At 48.9% G+C, this 23307-nt stretch overlaps 1 protein-coding gene across 2 annotated transcripts in view; it reads left to right on the forward strand.

Annotated features, from left to right (window-relative positions):
- The window catches only part of TBXAS1 (thromboxane A synthase 1), a 150263-nt gene that overhangs the window by 65255 nt on the left and 61701 nt on the right, over window positions 1–23307 (forward strand). For both annotated transcript variants that reach the window (XM_036246612.1, XM_036246611.1), the window contains exons 4-5: window positions 9100–9196; window positions 20906–21022. In XM_036246612.1, coding sequence (XP_036102505.1) covers window positions 9100–9196; window positions 20906–21022 — 214 coding nt within the window. The remainder of the gene's footprint in view (window positions 1–9099; window positions 9197–20905; window positions 21023–23307) is intronic.

Here is a 23307-nt window from a genome sequence, read left to right on the forward strand (position 1 = left end):
CGCCCAGCCCAGGGGCAGCCCCGTGAGAGCCAAATGCTCCTCAGATGACCTCCGGGAAGCTGAGGTCTCAGACACTCCCAGTTGTGCTTCAGGAGGGGCAATGCCCACGTTTTCCCACCGAGCTTCCCACCACGTCCAGGCCAGGGGCTAGACTTGAGGCTCGGACAGCAGTTACCCTCTTAGCATCCTCAACCTGCTGGGAGACAGAACCGTCACCCAGGCAAGGATATCTCAGATGCTTGGTGCTCAGAGTTGCTGGAGGCCCTCATCAGTCCTTCAGTCTCTACCTGGCAACCCAGTCTCCAGATTGCAGAGTCCTTCTGCCTACATGGGGAGGGTGTTGGCATGTCACCTGGTCTCCTGGGGACACTCCTAGCCCAGCTTCTTCATCCCCTGTAAAGCGGCACTGGCAGGTGTGGCCCACTCACTGGAGTGTGCAGGGCCCCTCGCTTTTGCTGGGGAGGTGATCGTGCTTAAAGTTTTACCGTGGATCAAGCATTCTCATGTTTATCTGACCCACGTAACAGCCTCTTTTATCAAAGAAGCTGGCTCAGGAAGGCTGTGGTTTGCTCAGGGTGCCACAGTGGTTACATCACAGGGCAGGGCCTTGACCCCAAGTCCCCACAGCTGCACCACTGCCAACCTCCACCCTGAAGCTTGAAATACGCAGCGGGGACAATCCAATGACAAATCCCTTTCCCCCCCATTTCTTTTTCTTATTGCAAAAGTCACACGCACTCATTATAAACCACTAGAACGTGAAAGAGATAGACAATATGAAAAGTAACAGTCCCCCGTAACTCCCTGCTCCAGATATATGCCCTGGCAGCTCTCATATATCTTCCTCCAAATTTTTTCCAGGAATATTATTCACAGTCCCTGACACAGAGGATGTGCTCAGTAAATGCTTGTTGAATGACCTAGTTGTCGGAGAAACTACCATTTATGTACAAAACTAACGATATGGACCATTTTACAATGTGCTTTCCATTCAGCTGTGTAACTCGGACACCCTTTCGTGTGGGTGCATGTAGGTGCCTCCCAGTGAACAGCCTCTATAGCTCAGTAACCCCTGCTGGGGACAGTCCCTCTGAAACAGGACCGGGCAGCCCCAGGCTAACACCAGCCGTCTACCCTGCCTCAGTTCCCAGAAAGCATTTGTGAACTATTTCGGTTGAACTGACTGGTCAATTACAAAAACAACCACGACTACTAATTAAACAAGTCAAACAAGTGCTATTTTTATCTGCATAATACTTCACGGATCTGCCTCAATTTTCTCTTCAACCGGGCGCTTTGGGGTCGTGTAAGCAAATTCTCCTGTGCATACAGAAACAGAAACGGGTAGCCGGCTGAGAAGCTTCTGCTCCGAAAGGTGGCATGTAGACACAGGTGGGTTAGAGGAGGCAAGAACTCACCTTGGTCATTGGGCTGGTGGGGTGGTTCTGGCGGCTTTGAATTCCGGCCTTTGAAAGACCAGCGCCCGTAGCTGGAGCCTGGCTCTTCCCTCCCGCGCGCGTCCTCGGCCCTGGAGCTGACCACGGAGGCCGGCCTGGGAGCAGGGGCTATTGGGGTAGATGGCAGCGTGGTCAATGGCCAGGGACCCCGCTTTGGCAGCTGTCGGGCTGGCATCAAATTTCTGTCTTGGGCAACTTACTTTATCTCTAAGTCTCAGTTTCTTAGTCTGAAAAGTGGGTATAATAACTACCTCATCCATTTTTTTAAATGAGGATTAAATGAGATAATACGAGCAGTGCACCTACGGCAAGGCCTGGGAGGTCCAGGGCACGCAGTACATGCTCACAGTGGTGGTTACCTCGAAGGCTCAGAACGTCCCCAACGCTTCTCCATTGACTGACTTCATGGGTTTAGGAAGTTCTTTCACACCCGACAGAGAGTAGACTTACCATTCAAAGACCACAATTTAATTTCCTTTTTTAACTCATAGGAATGATAGGATTTAAAGCTACAGCAGCAAACTGTGGAGATTCCCAGTTTTACTCCCATATTCCAGGACGAGGAGGCTGAGGTGAAGGGCGCTTATGGATTTCGCCTCTGACAGTTCTCTGAGTGAGGGGCAGCGCTGGGTGACCCCGGCCCAGCCTCCTGGGCTGCGGTGCCCACTACTCCGCAATGCACTCCCATCTTGGGAGGCAGTCAGCGCCGCCGTCCATTCGTACCCGTGTACATAACTGAGGCAGACCCTCGTGGGCAAGTCCGTTCTGAGAGCCAGAACGCCATCGGTATTGCCAGGGCTGAGCAGGGGGCACCGTACTAGTTCGGACTTCAGGATGACAGAGATGGAAACCCCGCTCAGATGCACTTAAGTACAAACTAATGTAAGCTGGGAGGACCCAAGGGAGACTGCAGGAGGCAGACTTTGTAAGTACTTCACTCTCTGTTCCCCTTAAATCTCCGCTGGTCTCTGCTAGCAGCTTCTGGAGAGTTCTTGCCAAAAGATGGCCACTAAGAGCTCTAGATTCAAATACCCCCGGTTTAGCAGGGGCAGGAGGAAGAGAGCGTTTACCCCAGCCTCCGTGTATTCACCCCAGTGAAGGGTTCTGACTGGCCCGACTGGGTCGTGTGTCCACCCCATGGACCAGTAAAGTCACTGTTGTCAAGGAGATGAGATACCACGCCAGGCCGCGCCTGGATGGAGAGTCCATGCCCAGGCGCAGAGGGTCAGAGTGCCATCGCGGGCAGCTGCTCTGGGGCTCTGCAGGGGGAGGGGCACCTGGAAGGGGCGGGGCAGGCAAAGCAGGGGAGCCATCCCAGGAGCTGAAAAGGAAGCCGGCAAAATCAGCTTCATTTACATGTTTTCCTTTTCAAGATCTTTCCAGGAGCTCCTCAAACTACAGATGAGCATTTGTATAAATATAAATTCACAAGATTACACAATTTACATGTAAAACGGGGCCAGTTTTCTCACGAGGTTCATAAACCAGCTCTGAAGCAATTCGAAAGGAATTGTGACAAAATGGATTTGAGCATTAGCAATATTACCAGAAAAACACACAAGGACTCCCGAGGTGCCACTGGGGAGGACAACTCTCTTTTGAATGTAGGAGTATTATTTTATTTTTTTGGTGGTTGTTTTTTTTAAAAAATCCAGATTATGCGTAAAATTATTTTGGTAATAACTAAAAGAATGGAAATACAGTATTACCCAAATATGTTTGCACCCCAGGGTCAGTGTTTTCTTTGTAGCACTAAGAATCCAGGGAAATAGGAATGGTGTGAACTTTGGTTAGATATAGAGCAGGGTTTTTAATTTGGGGTTTGGGGTTCCCACCTGGTTATTATCACATCAGAATCCCCTGGGGAGCTTGTTAAAATGAGAAGAGACTGGGTTCCACCCCAGAGACTGGTCAGGTGGGTCTGGGTGGGGCCGGGCGGCCTTATTATCCGAGTGCTGGACAGGTGGTTTCGGGCAGGGTTCCTCAGCGTGGAAGCAGTCTTCTGGCATCAGAACCTGGAGAGCCTGTCAAAATGTGATTTCTGCCCGGCTGGGGTGGCTCAGTGGATTGAGCATCGTCCCATGAACTGTGAGGTCCCAGTTCAATTCCTGGTCAGGGCACATGCCCGGGTTGCAGGCATGGTCCCCAGTTGGGGGCATGTAGGAGGCGGCCAGTGTTTCTCTCTCACATCGATGTTTCTGTCTCTCTCTCCCTTCCTCTTTCTCTAAAAAAAAAAATCAATAAAACATATTTTAATAATGCATTTTCCTGGGCCCCACCCAGGCGTACTAGATCCAACTTGGTGAAAAGCAGAGCTATGACTCTGTGGTTTAAGCTCCCAAGTGACTTTTCTAAAATGTTTTTATTTTGAGACAATTATAGTTTCACAGAAAGTTGCAAAACAAAAAATACAGAGAGGTCCTAGGTACCCTTTATCCAGTTTCCCACAGTGGTAACCTCTTGTGTACCTAGAGTATATTATCAAAACCAGGAATTTGACATTGGTACAATCCACAATGCTTATTCAGATTTTTTTTTTTAAATCTCACCCGAGGATATTTTTCCATTGATTTTTATATAGAGTTGGAGGGAGGGAGGGAGAGGTAAATATCAATGTGAGAAAGAGAGATCAATTGGTTGCCTCCCACATGGCCCTGACTGGGGCTGGGGCTGAACCTACAACCAAGGTATGTGTCCTTGACCAGGAATCGAACACCGGACTCTTCAGTCCGTGGGCCAACATTCTAACCACTGAGCAAACTGGCCAGGGTGCTTATTCGGATTTTATAGGTTTACATGCATGCGTGTGTGTGTGTGTGTGTGTGTAGCAATTATATCACGTGTAGGTTTGTGTAGCCACCACCACAGCCAAGATACAGGACTGTCCCATCACCAAAAGACTCTAATGCTTCCCTTTACAGCCAACCCAGCCCATCACCACTCCTTCCCAGACCTCTGGCAACTGCTCATCTCTTCTCCATCTCTACAATTTTGTTATTTCAAAAATGTTATACAAATCGGATCCCATAATATGAAACTCTTTCTCAAAAGAAGAGGCAGAGATGATAAAAGATCTTTTAAAATAAGCTTGGAAAATTAAAAAAAAAAAATATATATATATATATATATATAACCTTTCTAGAATGGCTTTTTTTTTCACTCACATGCTCCCTTGAAATCCACCCAAATCACTGTAAGTGTCAATAGTTTGGGGTCTTTTTATTGCAGCATAGTATTCCATTGTATGGATGTACCACTGTTTAGCCATCCATCCACTGAAGAACATTTGATTTCAATTTTTGTCTATTACAAAGAAAGTTGCTATGAACATTCATGTGTTTTTTTGTGGGAACATAAGTTTTCATTTCTCTGGGATAAATGCCCAAGAGTGCTATTGCTGAATCATATAGTAAGTGCATGTTTAGTTTTATAAGAAACTGCCAAACTATTTTGCAAAGTGGCTGTACTGTTTTATTCACACTACCAGTATATGAGTAATCCAGTTTTTCCACATACTCATCAGCATTTGATACTATTTTATTTTAGCCATTCTGATAGATGTATAGAAATAGCTCACTGCAGTTTTAATTTGCATTTCCCTAAGGGCTAATGATACTGAACATCTTTTCATGTGATTACTTGGCATCTGTATATCGTCTTTGGTGAAATATTTGCCCACTTTTTTATAGATTATGTACTCGCTGCAAATTCTTTGTCAGATATATGGTTTGCAATATTTCTCCCAGCATGTAGATTACCTTTGCAGTTTAACAGTGTCTTTCAGAGAGCAAGAGAAAAATGTTTTGGGTGAAGTCCAATTTATTAATTTTTGTCTGTCATAGGTTGTACTTTTGGTCTTGAGTCTAAGAGCTATTTGCCTAGTCCTAGATCCCAAAGATTATCTTTTTTTTTTCTTTATTGATTTTAGAGAGAGAGGAAGGGAGAGGGAGAGATAGAAACATCAATGAGAGAGAACATCAATTGGTGGCCTCCTGCATGCCCTCTACTGGGGTTCGGGCCCACAACCTGGGCATGTGCCCTGACTGGGAATCGAACCAGCGACCTCTTGGTGCAAGGGTCGATGCTCAACGATTGAGCCACACTGACCGGGCAAAGATTGTAATTTTTTTTTAAGTTTTATGTTTTACATATAAATCTGTGATCCACTTTGAGGTAATTTTTGTATAAGGTGTGAGGTCATTTGTTGGCCAATGTATGTCCAGTTGCCCCAGCACCACTTGTTGAACAGGCTTTCCTTCCCCCATTGCTTTGCTTTTGTATTTTTATCAAACATCGATTGAGGATATTTACATGGGTCTATTTCTGAGTTCTGTACTCGGTTCCATTCATCTATGGGGCTATTTCTCTGCCAATAACACCCGGCCTTGACTACTGTAGTCAAGTCTTGGAATCCAGTAGACTGATTCTCCCACTTTATTTTTCTTTTTCAAAATTGATTTAGTTATTTAACTCCTTTGCCTTTTTCCATCTACACTTTAAAATAAGCTTGTCTGTGCCTACAAAAATTCTTACTATGATTCTGATAGGAACTGCATTAAACCTATGGATCAGTTTTGAGAGAACTGACATCTTTACAGTGTGGAGTCTTCCAATCCATGAACATAGTATACCACTCCAGTTATTTAGGTCTTCTTTGATTTTTTAAAATATGCATTGTAAATGGCATTGTGCTTTAAGTTTGGTTTCCGAATGTTCACTGTTAGTGTCCAGAAATGCTATCTTGATTTTGTGTTTATGTGTGTGTGTGTTGATTTTGAATCCTGAAACCTTGTTGAATTCACTTATTAGTTCAGGATTTCCCCCCCACCCCCCCCTTAGGATTTTTTATGTGAACAATCATGTCATCTGAGAATAGGGATAATTTCATTAATTTCTAATCTATATGCTCTTTATTTTCCTTGCCCTACTGAACTTGCTAGAAGTTCCAGAACTCTGTTAAATATCCTTGCCTTGTTCCCAGTCTCAGGAAAAAGTATTCAGTCTTTCACCATTAAAAATGATGTTAGCTGGTTTTTGTAGGTTTCTCATAGATATTTTTTTATAAAGTGGAAGCTCCCTTCTGTTCTGAGAATTTTGAATCATGAATGAGTGTTGGATTTTGTCACATGTTCTTTCTTCATCAACTGAATAATACATAATTTTTTGTGCAGTTTATATAGTGGTTATATTGATTGAGTTTTTTAAAAGACTGAGTCAGCCATGTATAGTTAGAATACCACTTGGTTGTGGTGTAGAGTTCTTTTTTTATAATTGCAGGATGTAATTTGCTTGTATTCTTTAAGGGTAGATCTGCTAGTGACAAATTCTCTTTGTTTTCCTTCATCTGACAATGTCATTTCCTCTTCTTTCCTGAAGTATATTTTCACCAGATGCAGGACTTGTGATTAACAGTTCTCGTCTTTCAGAATTTAAAAAATGGACCACTTCCACTTCACTTCCTTTTGGTCTCCATGGTTTCTGATGCTCTGCTGTCCTTTCGATTGGTGTGTCCTATAGATAATACATTATTTCTCCCTGGCTGCTTTCAAGATTTGTTTCCTGTTTGGGGTTTTCAAATGTTTAATGATAGTATGTGTTGGCATAGGTTTCTTTGGGTTCTTCTTATCGGAGGTTCACTCAGCTTCTTGAATCTATACATTTATGTCTTTTGTCAGACTGGAGAAATTTCCAGCCATTATTTGTTCAAATCTCGGTGACTTCTGAGCACATTTTATATTTGATAAGCTCTGCTCCTGAGTGGGCTTCAGGAGTCCAAGAACCCCTTGAATTGTATACAAAATGCTGTCAATGTCCATTCTTCTTAGGCAGATATCCATAACTTTCACGAGCCTTTCAAAGAAATGCCACAACACTCTCCATCAATTTTATGAAAGGATTGGCTAGTGGCCTTACTGTGTTATTTTCGGTCTCCTTAGTTAAAACCAACAAAAACTAGTCAGTATCCTTTCTTTTCTTCTACCACAGTTGTTGAACTCCTATATCCCAAGATTTCCCTAATAGGTTTGGAAAATATGATCACTCAGGTGACTATTTTGAGTGTCTTAGTAAGTGCCAGACAAGTATTTGTTTTCCTTTCCCCCACAGCCGGTGAGAAAGGGAAGAGTTAAAAATTTTAAATTAGCTTATGAGACATGTGGAGTAACTAAGAATTCAGACTAAATGTTGCGGCTTCCACGGCTTATGACTGTATCCTTTAAAATCTATCCCCAGTGCTCTGAGCTAGATGTGCCAGCGATCAAATTATATCCCGAAAGCATCATTGCAAAGACTAAAAACATGGCATTATGCAGGGGGCCTACTTGTCATGACTATGGTGTGCTTTCCACAGCTGGTGGCTGAGCACGCAGTTCCCCAAGCAGGCTTGTCCCTGGACAGCTACACACACTGATTCGTCTGCCGGGCACACCTTCGCCCACCTTCGCCACCCGCCTGCCTGGACTAACTCCTGCTGAGCTTTCACAACCCAGTTTGAAAAACACCACTTCTGGGAAGCCTTCAGTCTCTCTCATCCAAGCACTGAGTTGGGTGTGCTTTTCATGTTGCCCATGTTTGCCAGATATCACACTGTGTGATGGTTGCCCAGTTCTTACTCCCACCAGACTGGGAGACGCTTGAAGGCTATGACTGGGTCTTGTCTACTTTTGTCTCCCTGGGATTTTAATAAATAAACACAACAGCCCAGCTGGTGTGGCTCAGTGGGTTGAGCGTCATCCCATGGACTGAGAGGTCCTGGTTCGATTCCCAGTCAGAGTATATGCCCAGGTTGTGGGCTCAGTCCCCAGGAGGGGGCATGCAGGAGGCAGCCCATCTATGTTTCTCTCTCACATCGATGTTTCCATCTGTCTCTCCCTTTCTCTCTCTCTAAAAAAAAAAAGAAAGAAAGAAAAATAAATAAATACAACAAGGCAGGTATTTAATCACTGCCTTCAGTTAGAATTCAGTAGCACCAGCTGGCTGGCTGATCCTTTCTTCCATTTCTTCATTAATGTCCAAGTATCTGTTGAGTTGAGGTCCTTCATATACAGGTGTGGCAACCAGATGTTCAGCCCTTCCCCAGAAGATTTCATCTTTCCTGAATTCTCACAAATGTTTATTAATGCACTTCAGACTTTGTCCAAGAATCAGTACGTGAAAGTTATTCATCTTTTTTAAATTCTAGAATTGCTGTCTCCTCATTTTTGGACGATATGGACAACACTGACTTCTGCCATTTTCCTTCTTACTCTTACTGCCGGATCTTTAGGAATTCCTTATTATGGTGTTTAAATGTACAGATCTGTCTCTTGTAGCAGTCTATGAACTCCCTGGGGGCAGGGACTCTGTGTTATTCATCCCAGAATCTCCAGGGCCTTGTACAAGGTGGAACTCCATAAACATCCGTGGAGTGTTAATGTTCGATCATCTGAGCTACACTGTTACTCATGGTTAGCACATGCATTTCCTCGTCTTCTCTGTATCTTCTCCTCCTATTTATCTCTTATCCTGCAGTAGGAAATGCAGTCACTCTTCCCTGTATCTTCTCCTCCTATTTATCTTGTAAGCCACTGCGAATTCCTTTTGGAAAGGATAAATGGACAGACAACTACAACACATTTTAAAGTTATTCTTTTATTCTTCCCAGGTACTACCTTGGCCGTCGGATGTTTATTGTTATCTCGGAGCCAGACATGATCAAGCAGGTGTTAGTTGAGAACTTCAGTAATTTTACCAACAGAATGGTATGTAGTTTTCTTTCGGCATATGGATGGATGGGGAATTATTCTCAGATGCGAGGACTGCACATCACATCTCACAGGGACATGACTGGGCCTGTTACCAGGTTTAGATCAGCTCAACTCCAAACTGAGCTCCCCAGTGAATTCAGGTTTTCAAAAGAGATGTACAGAGCTGGTCCAAAAGAATGGCTTTTACATTTAAGAAATGCTTCGAGACAGCAAAAGCTCAAGAGATGCTGTGGTTAATAAAAAAAATCCTAAAACCAGGAGTTTTCTTTTAAGCTGTGTTCAAAGCTAAAGGAATCCGTGGGTCAAGCGACTGAGGAACACCCAGCAAGGTTAATAAAGATCAGAGAAAAAGAAAAACGTTGAGCCTTGTGTGCTGACATCTTTCCCAGAGAGTGTAAAAGTCAAGTCTGGGAAGGAAAGACAAGCAACATGACGAGGAAAATTCGTCCCCAGGTAGCAGGGGAGCCTGCAGGAGGACCCCTTTATGTCAATCCAAGTCTCCAACCGCTAAAGGATGTACACATTCCATCTTCTTAGAAAGTATATTTCCTACTTTTTATCTTTGATGACAAGTCCCAAAGAATGGGCGAGGGGACAGAAAATGGCAGAGGTCAGCCTTGTCCCTACTTTCCAAAAGTGGGGAGATAGGAATTCTAGCAGAGAAGACCAATTGCATGTATTTTGATTCTTAAAAAGAGTCTAAAGTGAATTAATAAATATTTGCTTGTGAGAATTCAGAGAATCACTAGGTGCCAACATTTTTTTTCCCTCAAATTAAACTCATCGCCCATTTTTATGGGGACAGTAGGTAATGCAGTCACTCTTGTGTTGGTTATTTGGGAAACTTTTGCACCCTTGCCATACACCAGGCACTGTCTGGGTGCTGATCATAAAGAAACAGAAGACTCAGCCTTGTCCTCAAGGAGCTCAAAATCTAGTTTCAGAGGCAGACAGACAGAGGGACCAGCACAGTATGGTAGGGTAAGTGCTAAAAACCACTGTGACACTCAGGATGGGGATAGGAGAAGGCTTATTAGATGGGAGATCTTGGGGGTTGAGTCTTAAAGAAATTTGCATAGGCTCGGCAGGTGCGGCTCAGTGGGTTGGGCATCATCCCATGCACCAAAAGGTCACTGGTTCAATTCCCGGTCAGGGCACATGACTGGATCCCTTGTAGGGGACCTGCAGGAGGCAGCCAACTGATGTCTCTCTCTCTCTCCCTCTCCCTCTCTCAAATAATCAATTAAAAAATAATTTTAAAAAAGAAACTTGCTCTATACAGGTTGAGCCACCCAGGGTGGTTTTGTTCTCGTTACATTTCATGAGCACTTATGAGACTGCATCTCTATTGTACAGACAAGGAAACTAAGGCCTGATGAAGTGACAACCCGGGTCACATGACTAATAGGAGGAATTGACTATAACAGCTGCCTCAGGTGACATTTCTGGATTGTCAAGGTTTCATTGAGTAGTTGGCTGCTCACCCAAAACACACTCATCTCCCAGCCCCAAGCGTCATGCCCAGTTCCAGACACCACATGGCCACCAGCTGAAGGGGACCTGGCAGGATGGCTGAAGGGACCGTGGACGTTTACCATGCTGCCTCTAGGTTCTCTTCCCCAAACGCCATGCTGTTACTCCCCTGTTCAAAGTCCCCTGAAGGTCCTCTGTGGCGTGGGGCTCTTAGAGACTGAGTCTGACGGTTAAATGCAGTTATCGACTGTTGCTCAAAGAGTGTTGATTAAAGAAGTGGGGGAAGCCCGGCTGGGTGGCTCAGTGGATTGAGCGTCGGCGCATGGACTGAGAGGTCCTGGTTCGATTCCCGGTCAGGGTGCCTGGACCCCAGTAGGGGGTGTGCAGGAGGCAGCTGATCAATGTGTCTCTCTCACATTGATGTTTCTCTCTCTCTCTCTAAAAAATCAGTATAATAAAAAGAAGTGGGGGAAGCCAGTGAGTCCAAGAGCCCAACCACCAAGCCGCGACCCAGCAGGCAGCCAGGCAGTTCCGGAGCCTGCCCGGGTTCTTGAGTACCCGTAGGCCCTGGACAGTGAGACGGGACACGGCAGCCATTGTCTCCCGGTTGCTTCATGGGACACCCAGATGTCACCAGGGCACAAGACCCTGACAGCTGACTTGGAAGAGGGCTGCCCTCTAATTCCTATAGTAAGGACAGACACTCAACACACACGAGCAAGCAGAGGGCACCAACAAGTTGCCCCAGCTTCGGTCTGCTTCTCCTCTAAACCATCTGTCCTCCCTAATTTTTTCCAACCTCAGACTAGGGTCTCTAGGCCCTAAACTCAGAATATGGTACTAATTTTCTTTTTTTTTTTTTTTTTTATCCTCACCCGAGGACATTTTTCCATTTTTTGTTCAGGTAGAGTGGGAGGGAGAGAGAGGAACAGAGAGAGAGAGAGAAACATCGACGTGAAAGGAATACATCAAGTGGCTGCCACCCGCACAACCGACCAGGGCCGGGGACAAACTGCAACCGAGGTACGCGCCCTTAGCAGGAACCAAACCCGGGTCTCTCAGGACCGCAGGCCGACGCTCTAACCGCTGAGCCAAACCGGCCAGGGCGGGTTCTAATTTTCTTCTTCCACTCAACACAGTGTCCTCAAGAGAAAGTTCAATTCCCCGAACGAGATTTAAGGGCTCTGTACTTGAGATGCATTTCATATCTTCCCATCTCACCTCTGACTGCTCCCCGACACAAGCTGTCACTGCAGCTGGACCAGACTCTCCATTCTCTCTGTAACCTCCTCTGGAAAGTCCTGCCCCAGGGTCTTTGCTCATGCTGACACTCCCACTAGAATTGGAGGCAGCATAACAGTGTGTCTTGCACTAACTAGTGATGTGAATGAACTTGAGCAACTTACTCAACTCCTTTAAGCTTCTCCTTCCACCTTTGGGAGATGGAACTATAATCTACCGTACTGGGCTGTTGAAAGCTAAATGAGATCACACATATAAACCCTGCCTTACACCAAGCGAGACAAGCAGTCGGCAGGCACTAGCCGCTATTGATAGGAAGACCTCCCCTTCTTCAGCACCATCCCAAACCCTATTCTTCCAGGCTCTTCTCCAATTCTGCCTCCGCCAGGAAGCCTTCCCTACCTCAGTCCACATTTACTTCTCCCCTTCTCTGAACTCTTATAACATTTATCATCAGCATCCCTCATTTTCACAACTGATCCTCTGTGCCTTCTGCCACTCACAGTACATGCAAGTACGCCTTTCACCCCAACTTGACCATTAGCTCTTTAAGGCTTGTAGTACCTTTCTGTACCCGACGGCCCAAAGACATAACGACTATTCAGTATCTGGTATATTCTTTTGCTGCTGGTAATCCTCACCCGAGGATATTTTTTCCATTGATTTTTAGAGAGAATAGAATGGAGTAAGGGGGGGGGGGCATCAATGTGAGAGAGACACATCAATCGGTTGCCTCCCACATGTGCTCTAATCAGGGCTGGGGATCAAACCTGCAACCCAGGTATGTGCCCTTGACTGAGAATCGAACCCACAACCCTTCCGTGAACAGGCTGATGCTCTAACCACGGAGCCACACCAGCCAGGGCTCCAGTATATTCTTATTCAAACTGACTTGAATCTCCATCAACTTGACACTCTCCCTAGAAGAACTAGGCATTGCCCGAACCCACAGGTCAATATACACTCTCTCTCCGGGATCATCCACAGACATGGAAAAAGACCCATCAAAGATGAGATCTCTAGGAAACCATAATGTTTACACTTTTCTATCTGAGAATGCGTCCACTTATCTTTAGCTCTGTTTATGGTCTTTGAGCCAATTCCATATTGATGATAAAACAACCCTTAGTGACTCCATTTTTTAGAAACTATCTTTAGAGTGAGACTTTCCTACAGGTCTTTGAAAGTCAAATTAAATTGGGTTCTGTGACTCCCTCTTTTCCATCTGCTTATTTATCTGCTCAAAGAAGTCACGGAGATGAGCGAGGCGTGATTTCTCCTCGCGACACCATGCTGCCTCCCCTCCCACACGCCGTGTTGACTTAAGTGTTCAGCTCCTCAGCTTTATTAGACCTTCACTCAGTAAACATTAACCGCTCACTCCATGCAAGCTTCTACCAAATGGTCCCTTGCGATACGGAGAACACCTCAGCATATTAGTTTGCTACGTTAAGTGAAAAGGGACTTAAATAATGCATGCTTCACTTTCGCCTGTGAGAGATGCTCACAGCTCCCCCTCGCCACACGCGGGCCCCCGCGGCCTGCCGGAGAGCGGCCACGACACGGAGGGAGGCGCGCACACTGCGCACCCAAGAGGAACTGAGAGAATACTGGCTGGACGTGGGGTGACACTGCAGGGAACCTGACATACGCTGCTCCTGAGCAAATACTTGCATTCAAAAGTTGTTGAATGAAATGATTGTTTTTACCTCCAGATCACTGGGCTAGACAGACTGTGGGTCAGACTGAGGGTGGCAGTTATAACACTTCTCCATTCAGTTTTTTAAAGACTTTTATTGTTGAGTGTTACAGGTGACCCCCTTCCCCCCCCGCCATTGTTCCCCTCCTCCCGGTTCCCATTTTGAGGCCCTCAGTTCCGTGGGCCGGCCGCTCTAACTTCCCCGTTTCCGAGTGGGCTCCTTGGCCTCCATCAGCGCCCTCGGCATCTCCTGACGGTGCTTCGTGGCCACGAGCCACAGTTTGCCGTTAACCCCACACCAATCCTCTAGCATTTATAGGACCTGTTGTCCTAGCACCTCGAGACTGCCTTATTTTTATTTAGATTTTGTTGTTGTTGTTGTTAATCCTCACATAAGGATATTTTTCCATTGATTTTTAGATAGAGGGGGAGGAAGGGAGGGAAACATTGATGAGACACATGGATTGGTTGCCTCCTGCACGACCGCGACCGGGGCCAGGGATCAAACCTGCCACTGAGGCACGTGCCCTTGACCAGGAATCGAACCCGTGACCCTTCGGTCTGGGGGCCAACGCTCTAACTGCTGAGTCAAACTGGCCATTGCAAGATATTGTTGTTAGCTGCTCTGTGCTATCAGGCACCGCACGGAGCAGGGAGGCAGCTCCCAGTGCAGCTGGGGCCCACGCGCCTCCGCAGAAATGGTCCCTGCCAGGGTGGAACCTCCTATCCCAGGCCTCTGCCCAAGGCCTGGAGTTGGGGGACTGTGGGAGGGGTGGGAAGTAGGGTGGTCTGTGGCCCATGTTAGGGGGGGTCTGGGTGGGAGGGGACATGGAGGGGATGTGCTCAGTCACTGAACCTGCTGCTGGAAGCTCTGAGTTCTGGTCCAAATGACAACACGAGAGAAGGTCCTGTGCGGGCGTATCCACGTCCCGGTTCCGCTGCCTGTATGCAGAGTAGGGACAGAAGGTGCTGAGAGTTCTGTGTGGTATGGGTGCCAGCCCTGAGGCCCTCATGGGCGACACAGGGTCGCAGCTCCAGGCGCAGGTCCAGTCGCGCCCTCGGCTCACAAGAGACACCCCGGAAGCCATGTGATGGGCTTGCGAGTGCTCCCATCCAGAACCACAAGAACCCAGGGGCCCGGCTGCCCCAGGTGCCACCCCCCGGAGGCGGCTTCCGTCCCCTCACCATGCGGACGCCGGAATGACAGGACGAGCTCCCGGGAAACCACAGAGCCCTTGGCAAAGGCCACTACAGCTCTGAGGCCAGTGTCACCGGAAACCCACTGCCTCTGTGGCCGCACCCATCACGGCGAAGCGTGTCAGCTCACAGCTCACCTCCAGGGGAACCATGCAGAGCCCAGGTGACCAGGCCACCTTGCTGGAGCCGCAGGGACCCGCCTGCTGGCATCCGCCGAGGAGGGGCCCGGGCAGGTTGCCGTAGATGCCCCCGCACCTGCCACCGGCGCTCCCCACTGACAGCTTATGAAAACCCGCTCATCGGAGTTTCCGATCTGCTTTGCCTGAAATGAAACACCGAGTGGATGAAAACATTCAGGCTTTCGAACCTGAGCAGGGGGCCTTACGCTGTTGATGGTTTTCGGTCATGACTTAAGAAGGCTCTCGTCACTTCGAAGCCTGAATACTCTCTCCAGCTTCGCGCGTCTTGAGAAGGGTCAACCCACATGGTAGGGCCGCAGCTCCGAGCGAGGCAGACGTTCTTACTAGAACCCAAACGGACTGCACAGAACCAGAACGGCGGATGTGCGGCTCGCTTGCCGGACCCTTGCTGTTCTGAGGCAGGTCTTTTTGTTTCACGTGAAACACTGTGCTGTGCACGGGAGACGCTCCCGCCGGACCTGGAAGCTTCTCATCCCGGGACAGGCTGCCTGCGGGAAGTCCAGGGACAGCCAGGCTGGGCTGTCTGCCCCCTGCAGGCCTCCCCTTTCGCCTGCTTTTGCCATGTCTGGCCCAGCTGGTCCTGACAACATCCAGGGGATTGCATGTACATGTAAAACTCAGCTTCACATTCTCAGCGTGGTGAGTAAGTGTGACTCCAACCAACGCCGCCGAAGGTACCGAGCGCCCGGGGGCCTGGGGATGCAGGAACAGGGCTCGGTGGGGTTGGCCCGAGCAGCCAGATGGTGTCAGTGCCTTGCAGAACGCTTTGAAATGTCTTATTGAAAACGAGTTCGTATGTTTGTGTCTTACGAGACCTTTGGTTAAGCAGAAACCCATCATTATATTTAAAAATAGAAATAAGTAAAACCTTATTCTTATACCTTCTTTCCCTAACTTTTGTGGAGGCAGAAGTAGAAATAAATGTATAAACCAGGAGATTAATATCTAGAATTTGGGGGAGAGATCAGTAAAGAAGCCAATTCTGGTCTCTTGATGGTTGTGTTCCTGAATGTTCCGTGGAAGCCAAGTTACTGAGCCAGTGAGTCGTGATTTTCCCTCCTTCTCCATCCCAACTTCCTTTCGTAGCATCTCTTTCCCCTCTCTGAAGCCACAGCCCAGCAGCAGAGTGAAACACTCAGCCTGGATTGAAAGAATGGAAATTAGGTTCCAGATTTGCTGCCTTTTATTAGCTCTGTGACTTGGCCTCTTGTGTAAAACATGAGTGTTAGACTAGCTCCCCACGGGGTCTCTGGGTTCCCAGGTCAGGTGCAGTCAGCGCCGACAGGTGACCATGGAGTCCCACCAGCATCCCAGAGGGCCACTGGAGCTTCGGACACAAGAGTCCCTCCTGGGCCATCAGGAGACTTCCTTTTCCCAGCCAAGCGTGACAGGTGCTCTGTCAGAGACACCCGGTCCCTCCTTAACACTGCTTCTGCGAGACGCTGCCGAGCTGGTGAAGATGTTCCTCTGGAGATACGATGTCACAAACGCTCCACCCTCTACCCCAGGCAGGAAGGCCCGCGCCATGGGGCACGGGGCCATGGAAACACAGACCCAAGCCTGTGGTTTCCCCTCCTTGGCGGAAAGGCCCGGAACTCTATCAGGCGGGGCTACCAGGGTCCGTATCAGGCCACTGTCCAGATTACACGATGAGGTGGCAGATGGAGCCCAAGCCGGATTTAGCCCCGTAGGCCCTGCCCCCGGAGCTGTGGCCACACTGCACAACCTTACTCGGAGGCCAGACCCTCAGGCCAGTCATGGGCTGAAGCAGAGACAGGAAAGACCACGTGATCTCTGTGACCATCTTCTACCAGCCTAGTGTGAAAGGATGAAACCATCCGGGGGGACGGGCATTTTTGCTTCTTCAAAGCACCACGATATAAGTCCTGGTGGAAATCTCTGTACAGCCGCAGCCATCTGTAGAAAAGAGCACATGTTCTCAGGTATAGAATTTGGGGTTCTCCGAGGGACAGAGTTCTAGAGTCCCTGATGGTTGCGATCCAATGAGGGCCATGCGAGACGCGTCAGATACCCGGTGAGGAGAGGGACGGGTGGTGCCGGGAGCGTCCTCACCCGGGTGAGGTCCTGTGAACATCAGAAAGTCTGTCCCAAGGGACCCGGCCTCCTGTGATCACGGCACACTCTCTGATATTCACATTCTGCAGCCTACTTGCCCTGCTCAGCACTAACCCAGCTCACCCTGCGTGCCCGAGACCTGTGCTGTGTGGCTCCTGGAGAGCTGCCGACTCCCCCGCCAAGGCTCCACCGACAGCACACACATCTGGAGTAACGTTCCTGCAGGTCCCAGGCCCAGGGAAACTTTCTCTGGCTATGGCTTCATATTCTGTTATGCCTCTCGTGCCCTGTTTAAAACAGCACACGCACTCGGGTACCACAGAAGTGCACCGCGTGCTTCTCCGCGCCCTGGGGTCAGCGGGCGTTCCACAGGGGGCGCGCCAGGTCAGCTGAGAGTCACCGGCTTGGCTCAGGACCGACCCCCGATGGATGGTTTCTCTCTTCATGGGACCACAGAATGCCGAGCTGTTGGTTTTCTTTAATAACTTGCTCCCCAGGATTGTGTCATGCTTCCAAGTTTCAAGTTTATGCTTAGTAAGAAGTCAGACTCTGTTTTATGAGATCTTAACTGAAAAGGTAAACACATTCAGGTGTCCGAGGCCACTGCTGAACCATCACTGCTTATCAGCACAGCACTCCCTAATTGCTGGAGAATTACCCCCAAATTAGTGAAGTGACATGAAAAGGACTTACTCAGCTGTCAGATCAGCAAACGTTGGTTCTCAACCACCCCATGAGCTCCCTGAGGGCAAGAATCCCATCCTTTGCTCACACAGCACCTGGCACATAGTAGGTGCTCAACACATGTTCACAACTCGATAACACTGTGACTGACAAACTTTAGTTGAGGGAGAGGCTGACTCCCGGGTTTGGCATTTGGGTTAAAATAGGTTTTACACTTTTTTTTTTTTTTTTTTACTGTGACCTACAGTAAGAAACACAGTTCACATCATGACACAAAATATTTCCTTTCTCTCTATTTATATCACATACACACACACACACACTTTGGAGTAGAAGTTTTACAGCAACAAAATAGCCTTACTTTATAACACGCTCCTCTATATTTCTACTCTGTTCTATTTCTTCTTTCCCTTTCCTTTTTAAAATGCTGCTGTCCATCGACTACACTGAGTCCACTGGCCCAGGTCTGCCGCCGGCTCGTCCTGGCGGAGGGCAGTGGAACAAGCCGACACTCGCGCACGGGGCTGGCTGAGGACAGGAGGCTAGGAAGCCGTTTCCCTGGCTCCCCCTCCTGAGACCCGTGGTCATTTTCTGCCCCCACAGTCCTGCCCCCAGCAGAGTTCCCAGGCCCATTGCTCACTTTTTGGGAGGACAGCCCTCTGTGCCTTCCAAGGCCCCACTGCGCAGGCGGGGCTCGGGGCGGGGCACAGAGTTTGTTTTGCAAGATGAAAGAAGTCCGTGGATGAACGGGGTTCAGGCTGCACAACACTGTGGGTGTACCGGATGCCTCTGAGCTGCGCGCTTAGAGATGGTTAGGATGGTACATGTTACATTATGTGTCTTTTGCCACAATTAGTGTGTGTGTGTGTGTGTGTGTGTGTGTGTAGGCAAGCTAATAAAAAATACCTGGAGGGGTGTTCTGGAGAGGAAGTCTCAGAGTTGGAAGAGTTTATAAAGGCCATTTCGACCAGACCCCAGCCTCCTGTGCAGCAGAGAAGAGAGGCCAGTCTCCAGCAATGGGGTTCAGCGCTCAGGGCGGGGTATTTTATCTGCAAACAAGTCTGCCTCTTGATTACCGGGAAGTTCTTTAGATGCGCGGCCCTTTGCCCACGACTCCCCTGTCGAGCCCGATTCCACCCTCAGGTCACAACAGCAGCCTCAGTGCCCTCCTCCACGCAACGCACATTCAGTGTCTTCTGAGCATGTGCCAAGTACCACTCTCTGATCGTCCGAGTCTTCTCTTTCCGACTGAAAATCCCCAAACTTGACAACTATTTTCTAGGACATGAAGTGACATCCCCTCTTCTGACATGATCGATCGGCTGCTCTCCCTCTTACAGTGTATCTAGGGATAAAAACATTTCTCTAACCAGTGCCCCCCGAGACTCTCCGTTCAGAAAGCGAGGGTTCTCATGGCAGCTGCGGGCTGGGGAGAGAGTGTGGTCGCGGCAGGGTGGGAGGAGAGGCCTGGAGGCGATGCTGACAGCGCGCGGAGGGCTGGATTTGTCTTCCAGGTGCAAGATAAAGAATGTCCTGGATCCAATCCTAGGTCTGAAGGATGGATCCAAAATCCAATCAATCTTGGCTCTTATCTCTAATTTATGCTGTTTCATCAGAACCCCATAAACCACTCCCCTGGAGTGAAATGCTGTATTTCATGCTGCGTTGCACAGGCCTGGGTGTTTGCCAATATAGAAATATACATAATGCATGCTTTTCTCCTTTGACTCTGGAACCTAAACAAATGGGTTATGTTCCCCAAACTCCATAAACCCACAGTTGTGTATGGCGACCAAGGCACTCCTAAAGAATGTCATTCTAAACACGGAGAGGTGTTCCTCTGCAGAAAAATAGCCCAGCAACTTGGTTCTAATATATAATTAAATCCCCTCCCTAGGTACTTTGCAGTTATGTTTTATAGCTTATGTTGAGTGCTCATATTTTATCAGAAAATTATAATTTTCCTCTAAATAGGAGTTTTTACAAGGCTTTTGAGTTATGATGGCTGGCTTCGTGTTTCAACTATAATTAAAACAGTGAAAAGAAGTAGTGAAATCATATATCACACGTGATTCTGAAGAGCGTTTGGTCCTCCAATCCCCCCACCTCCTCAGACCCTGCAGCCTCAGGCTGGGGGACACTCTGATCAGCTGTGGGGGCCCCCAGTTTTGACCACTAGGGAGTAGCTGGTTTTAGAGGGAAAAAGAAGAGGCTGGAAGGAAGGGACAAGAAGAGCTCATCCTTTGCACACTTCCAGACTCAGTAACGATCTCCTCCTCCAAGAAGCCCTCCTGACCATGCCCCCACCATTTTCTCACCGTGCCCTACTTTCTTCCTTCGCAACACTCACTTTCTCATGAACGGTAATGATATCTGTTAGTTTATGAGCTTACTGTCTGCTTCCCCACTAGACTATCAACTCCTAGAGGGTCAAAGCAGTGGCTTCATTGTTCAGCAAGAACAAAGAGAGCCAACTCTTTGCTTACATTAGCTAGTCAGCAAGTGTTTGCTGAATGAGAAGAACAAATGAGTGAGTGAGTGGAGAAACAGAAGCATGGTTCTTCTGGTAGCAGCTCAGTTGGGATATGCTTCTGAAGGACTCTCCTTTTCCCCCTCCCCCTCCCTCCACACTCCCCACCTTATCTGCCCCACCCCACCCCACCCACACACGCCAAGGACCCAGACACATGAGTGTGTCAACTCCCCAGCCCAACCTGACCAATCCAGCCACACAAAACCCCTTGCCGCCAAAGTTCAGCCATGAAAGTCCATCCCGGGGGAGACCAGCCCATCCCAAGAAGCCCACTGTTTGGTCCTCAGGGAACCCTCACTCTGTAGGGAGACCGCAGAGCATACAGAACCGCTGAGTTACTTATACAGCGATGACCACATTGTCACAGGGCGGAACTGGGCAATCAGAGCTTATCTGTCTGCTGCCCTGGCCCTGGGCCATGAATGTTTAGATCATTATCTCTGAGTCTTTATATTCTTCTGTGTCCTTGCCAAAGAAACCTCCTCATTTGTTACTCACTGGTGGGCCTTTAACTAGAGTGTTTATCACGCACCTGTATTGCCACCCAGGTGGCCTGGGCTCCCCTGTGTCCTAACCCTCTGCTTGTTGCTTTCCATCAGGCAACGGGTTTGGAATCCAAACCGGTAGCTGACAGCATCCTGTTTTTACGTGACAAACGATGGGAAGAGGTCAGAAGTGTCCTAACTTCTGCTTTCAGTCCTGAAAAGCTGAATGAGGTAAGACAGCAAACACGCAGACTCAATTCCTTAAGGAACGGGTTTTTTCTCTCCAAACTGAGATGGAGAACTGGCTCACACTCATCACACCTCCACACTGCGCAACAAAACGCCCTGCCCTGGGCCTTCAGACCTCCCTATTCTGCAGAAAGCACAGAATCCTGTACCAGAGTGTCTTCCGTCTCCCCACCTCCCACATCCCCAGCTGTCTCGATCACTGAATCAATGAGCACGTGTGACCTCCCTCTGCGTCCTGAGACTCTGCCGCTGGCACTCGGGGACACACAAGAGAAAACTGGGCAGTGCTCTTCACTCTCATGTCTAATGGGTCACCTGGTTGTCTTGTTAAAATGCAGATTCTGATGCAGAAGGCCTGGGATAGGGCCCAAGACTCCGCATTTCTAACAGCCTCGCAGGTGATGCAGAAGCTTCAGCACTCTTTTTTTAATTTTTATTTTAATACCTCACCCAAGGATATTTTTATATTTCTTATCAGATAGAATGGGAGGGAGGGAGAGACAGAGAGAATCATCGATGTTATAGAGCCACATTGACTGGTTGCCTCCTGAATGACCCGGCCAGGCCAGGGACAAACTGCAACATAGGTACGTGCCCTTGACCGGAATCGAACCTGCGACTTATTGGTTCATGGGCCAACACTCTAACCACTGAGCCAAATCAGTCAGGGCTGAAGCACTCTTTGCATAGCTAGGAACCAGAGAACAGCCTGAAAAAAGGTGAGCTCTGAGTCAGACCTGAAGCAGGAAAGAGATATCCATGCATTGCTACGGAGGACCAAGGGGTGTCCCGGGGAGAACTCAAGGTGTACAGGCACGCCCTGGTCAATGCACGCCCTGGTCATTGCACACCCTGGTCAATGCACGCCCTGGTCAATGCACGCCCTGGTCAGTGCACGCCCTGGTCAGTGCATGCCCTGGTCAGTGCACGCCCTGGTCAATGCACATTCTGGTCAATGCACGCCCTGGTTATCCTTCTTGTTAAGCCAGAGGGAAGAGCAGCATCCCCTACGTGCTCCAGCTCTTAAGGGCCCGGGCTCCCTCCTTCCCCCACCCAGGAACCTTGCCCTTCTCCACCTGTTCGTCCTTTCTCCCAGCCAAGTTCTCTCACACCCGACCCTCACTGATGGCCCCTCCTTTGCTGGCCTGGCTTTAGTTTCCGTTCCGAATTCTGCAACAACTCAGAGTGAGCCCTTGAGGGCTTCTGACGTGACGTGGCTCAGGGCCTGCCTCCGTCGGGGTCCCAGGTTGAAGGGCAGCTCCAGAGCCATTGGGCACTCCAGCTGCTGCTCAGTGCTGGGCTTGGAGTGGCCTGGCTGAGGCTCAGTAGATGAAAGCTACTCTCAGCTCACACCCAAGACGCTCACCCACGGGATCCTGTTTAATTCCTGTACGTTTTCTGAAGTCGCCAGCAGAAGAAAAGGTCCCCTACATTATAAACCCCAGCCAATTAAACTCACTCAGAAACCAGTGACCCTGCCCGTCTTCCATGAGGTTTAACTTGTGTTTCCACGGCGGCTGCTGCTATCGCAGGGCCCAGGGCGAGCCGGCTTCCAGCGCCAGGCAGCGGGCTCTCGCCCTGTGTCAGGAGCCACTCAAAGGGCTCCCACTCCTGTTAACACATTTAACCTTCACATTCCTGTGAGGTAAACACTGGCACCGCCACCTCATTTAACAGGTGAGGAATCGGAGGCACAGAGAGATGAGCAACATGCCCCATCACACAGATACTAAGTAGCAAGGCCGAGTAGAACCCAGCTCCAGCACATGCGGAACCTCTCTGCTGGCTGCGTCTCTTCTGGCCTACTTGTGCGCCGAAGCTCCTTGGATTGTTCCAGGGGTGGCCTGGAGGTGGGGAAGGGAAGTGGAGCAAATGGGGCCTCGATGGGAACCTGCGGAGGGGGTTGGAAACAACGCTTCTCTAGATTATGCCCAAGTTGGGAACCAACTGAGGCATGGAAACAGGTTTCAGACACAGGGAATAAAAATGCCTCCTTTCTTACCAGCAAAGCTGCCTGAGAAATGTAGCTCCGCCATCCGACCCCAGGAGGGGAAGGTTGCAGCCTCCGCCGCTGGAGGGCGGCCGAGAGCACACCCCGGGATCCGGGTGGGGCCGGCCCGCGCATGCTCAGTGGGCAGGGCCAGGCTCCAGCCTGAGGGCCCAGGGCGCGGAGAGCCCGAGGCCGCCCTCCGGGGCCGCAGGTACACATTGCAGCCACCTGGGCGGCTTTGAAAACCATCGCTATCTGCGCCCCGCATCTCGTTCTG

The sequence above is a fragment of the Molossus molossus genome, unplaced genomic scaffold (genome assembly GCF_014108415.1).
Source record: "Molossus molossus isolate mMolMol1 unplaced genomic scaffold, mMolMol1.p scaffold_m16_p_7, whole genome shotgun sequence".
Taxonomy (NCBI): Eukaryota; Metazoa; Chordata; class Mammalia; order Chiroptera; family Molossidae; genus Molossus; species Molossus molossus.